The sequence below is a fragment of the Sesamum indicum genome, linkage group LG5, assembly GCF_026168435.1.
Source record: "Sesamum indicum cultivar Baizhima isolate 11 linkage group LG5, ASM2616843v1, whole genome shotgun sequence".
NCBI lineage: Eukaryota > Viridiplantae > Streptophyta > Magnoliopsida > Lamiales > Pedaliaceae > Sesamum > Sesamum indicum.
This window is the reverse complement of record NC_142661.1, coordinates 15,240,338-15,244,224: the sequence shown is the minus strand read 5'-3', so window position 1 is coordinate 15,244,224 and position 3,887 is coordinate 15,240,338. Positions and strand designations below refer to the sequence as shown.

General features: G+C 33.2%; 1 protein-coding gene across 1 annotated transcript; it reads right to left on the bottom strand.

Moving 5' to 3' along the window:
• Positions 1 to 2,421: 2,421 nt before the first annotated feature.
• LOC105162070 (kirola) lies at positions 2,422 to 3,887 on the bottom strand. Its single transcript, XM_011079989.3, has 2 exons — positions 3,599 to 3,887; positions 2,422 to 2,942 (listed from the first exon to the last, which is right to left on the bottom strand). Exons 1-2 carry the CDS (start codon positions 3,783 to 3,785, stop codon positions 2,671 to 2,673), a joined length of 459 nt encoding a protein of 152 aa, XP_011078291.1. The 5' UTR covers positions 3,786 to 3,887; the 3' UTR covers positions 2,422 to 2,670.

Genomic DNA, 3,887 nt, shown 5'->3' with positions numbered 1-3,887 from the left:
TTTGATATTTATTATTATAACATCTTTTATTATATACATTCAAGTCTAGATACTTTTTTGTTCGGACTATTAAATGTTGCGATTTCATAAAGCGTGAAATCTGAATATGCCGGCACTCTTAATTTATGAGATCAAAAGTATACTTTTGTCAATTTGCACTTTAGTTTTTTTCATCAATTCTCGACAGAAGTTGGCAAAGAAAACTATGAAATTGAAATATGTTACCTAAATTATAGAATAAAAAATATAATTTCGCATTATGGTATGAAAAATATAATTTTTTTAAAAGAATAATTATTTCTCCATAAACACTTTCAGTTTTCCTGGTGCAATTAATACTTGGTAGAAAGGATGATTCATGTAACATACCCATCTACTTCCGAATTCCAATGCCATTTATTACACTCACTGGCTTACATGCCTATTTATTCACAATAAGTCAATGATGTGTAGTATCGGGAGTATGGCATTTGTGCAGGGATTCAATGGTCTTATCTTTAATGAGTTATTTGTATATACTTTTATTGAAATCTTGATTTTTGACTTTCATCTTTTTTATTCGATTTTAACATTTCATAATATCTCTTCTCCATTATTAAGTAATCAAAATTGCTATTATGATTTTTTAGACTTAAATATATTTTTAGTTTTGATCATATTCTTTTTTATATTTTAGTCCTTTATTTAGCTAGAATTAAAAAATAGTTATATACCTTTTTTAATTTCTCGATTTAAAATAGATCTGGCCAGCAAATTTAATTTGAATTGAAAAGTGGCACGTATACTGTACGTGGCTGATTCAAAATTAGAATTTCACACCTTATTGTCTGTTGTTTTTTCCCATGAGATATCACGTCACCAAAAAGCACAATATTCTTGTTATGCTTACTCCTTTTTCTATATCCACTTTTTTAAAAAATCTTGACTTTTGACATTAATTTTTATTTAGATTTTAATATTTGATAAATATCTCCTCTCTTGTATTTGAGTAATGCATGTCATAATTATAGTTTTCCGTCACACTTGCAGAGTAGGTATTATCTCATATTTTTTAAATGCAACTTTGGTCCATCGAAAGTTATCAATGACTCTTCTGGCTTTTGTTTTGTAGATAGTCATCCAATTCACTTTGCCTCTTTTCATGCTACGGTATCTCGTGTAGTAGACTTGTACTGCTTGTTGTGCCAGGACAAATGGTTCTTTTAGTATTCTTTTTTGAAGTTTACATCAACGAGATGATAACAAAGATGTACCTTCATACCTCTCACGGGATCGACCCAATGGCATTTAAACAGAACGATCTTCATGTTTGGGTAATCTAACTGAATTATCTTTTTGAGAATCCCATAGAAGTCACTGTCTTGTCTATATATAATAAGTTTTTGACACACACATCACATTTCATAGGAGACTTGCCTACGCTGTGAAATTCAGTGTGAAAATTGTAGTCATTCACAAAGTAACATAGGAATGTTGTAACCTCAGCTGTAGTACCCCAATAATGAAATTTCAAAAGCTCGTTGTCTGTGTAATTCAATTCAGATTTTACCTGTGTTGCATCGTGTACTTACCTCTCAAATGGATACATCCACTTGTATTGCATAAGTCCTCCTACGGTGCTTCATATGACAAGTGAATAATTAGGTGCTCTATTGAGTTGAAAAAAGTTGGCAGAAATATTTTCTCAAGGCTGCACAAGATGGTTGCTACACTATTTCCAATTCTTGTACCTTGTTTACATTTAGTGTCGTCGAACATAGAATCTAGAATAGAAGGCTAACTTCTATCAATGCACTCCATACAGGTTCAGGAACCATTTCACAGAAGGCAATCAGGATCAAATTCTACAAGAATACGTGACAGCTCTCATGCTGTGTAGCCTCAGCTCCTTCATGTTGATACAACGGGCGAAATTAAGCTGACTAATTTATTCACATATCCCCCTCATCTGCTCCTTGTTCAGGGTATATACGACTTTGGGCATCACGTGCGGCCTCTTTTCATCTATCTCATGCTCCGGTCAATTACATATGATTTTCAGGTCTTTCCGTGAATTCATATTATCCTTTGTTTTTTTCTTTATATCCATCACGATATTAAATATATTGTCAAATACATTCTTCTCAATGTATATGACATCAAGATTGTATCGTATTAGATGCGTCGACCAATACTTGAGCTCCTAGAAGATGCATTCTTTGTCCACTTATCTTCTCATTGTTAAAAAATTTACAAATACCTTCCTGAAATTATAAATATCACCTTGCGACAACTCGTTGTAGAGGGGTATTCATTAGGATATTTGTAATTTCATGAGAGTATTTGTAATTTTTCAAATAATAAGGATGTATTTTTAATTAAGACAAATTTTAAAAGAGCCCATTTATCCAAAAGAAAAAAAAAAGTAAAAACGAAGAAAAGTATTAGAAATAAAAACCTATTATTTCAAACTCATGTAAATACACAGACACGCCATAAATACGAGCAGTACAGGGTCCCAAGCACCACCACCTAGAGCAAGCATGCAGCTCATCTCCTTTATTAGTACATAACACACACGCACAGATACGTGCCTTTCTGAACAAAGGGCTTTATTTACACACCAACTCTCGTTCATAATTAACATATTGTTCGATTGGGGTTCACGCATTAGGCAAGGAACCATCTGACTTAGGGTTTGTTGATGTGATGAGTTTCGATGTCCTTAGTGAGATCGATGAAGAAGGATAGCAGGGAGATAGGGTGCCCAACGTCGTCGTTCAACATCTCATACTCCAACGTCCATGTAACCAAATCAATGTTGTCCTTAGTCTCGACGTGCAGCGTTATGAGAAAGGTTTTGTATTCCTCCATCAGATCTCCTTCCAGCATCTTGAACTCGATCAACTTCTTCCCCTCGTCGATTTTTTGAATCAATTGTTTCGCAGTTTTCTTTTTTCCGTCTGTTGTAAATATTGTTAGGGTTAAATGCAATAGAATTCAAAAGAATAAAAGGAAAAAGATTGATATTTTGCTACATTAGAAATAATCATGATTTATGAATCATGATAAATTAATACTTTTAACTATGAAAATATTTTATTACTGTTCTTTTTCAATAATCAATTATTATCTGAATTGAAACATCAGTTTGGCATCACTAACTCACAATTACAAGATACTATTTTATATGAATGTTTTATTTTACAAATAATTATAAGATTTTACAAGAATACTACAAAGTTCGATTGTTAATATTACAGAATACACATTAGTATTTATATTGATAATTTCTTCACAAAAACCAAGAGTATGAAGTAATTATCCTTCCTGTGAAAATTTTAATTTCTAGGCTAAAAAACCCTCTTCATCAATAGAAAAGGGCAAAGACCCCGGAGATAACGAACTTCTTTTCGAAAAGTTCTAAAAGTTCAGGGTTTAAGTGCAATTAATCCTGAAAGTAAAATTGATAGTGAAGGCTTACTAGATATACAAAGATTTCTCAATTAAACTTATGTGTAATTATACCAAACTTTAAGGGAGAAAATGTAATTATGCCAAATTCCTCCAAGAAATTGATAGCAAATACCCGGTACGGGTAGTTAGATGGATTACTCACCATGAGTGTACTTCCAGCAAATGATGGAACCAACATGCCCAAACTCACCCTCATGCAAATCACATCCTTGCACTTTCCCAGGGCTGGTTGTGGAAACATGGTGGGGCTTGTGCCTGAACAGCTCATGAAAGACGTCTCCTCCAGCCTTGAACTCTATTGCAGCTACCAGCTTACCAGTTAACCCCATCTCTGAATCTGTCGATTATTTGATAGATATATGCGTAAATTAATACTGGAAATGGATCTGTAACAAAGTGTTGTTTGAAGGTGAGGAGGGCTGCTTCTGGCT

Excerpts from the sequence above, each read along its gene's own strand:
- LOC105162070 (XM_011079989.3), bottom strand. The coding sequence starts at position 3,785 with ATGGGGTTAACTGGTAAGCTGGTAGCTGCAATAGAGTTCAAGGCTGGA. Across the intron at positions 2,943-3,598 it reads TTGCTGGAAGTACACTCATG|ACGGAAAAAAGAAAACTGCG; the intron begins GTGAGTAATCCA and ends TATTTACAACAG.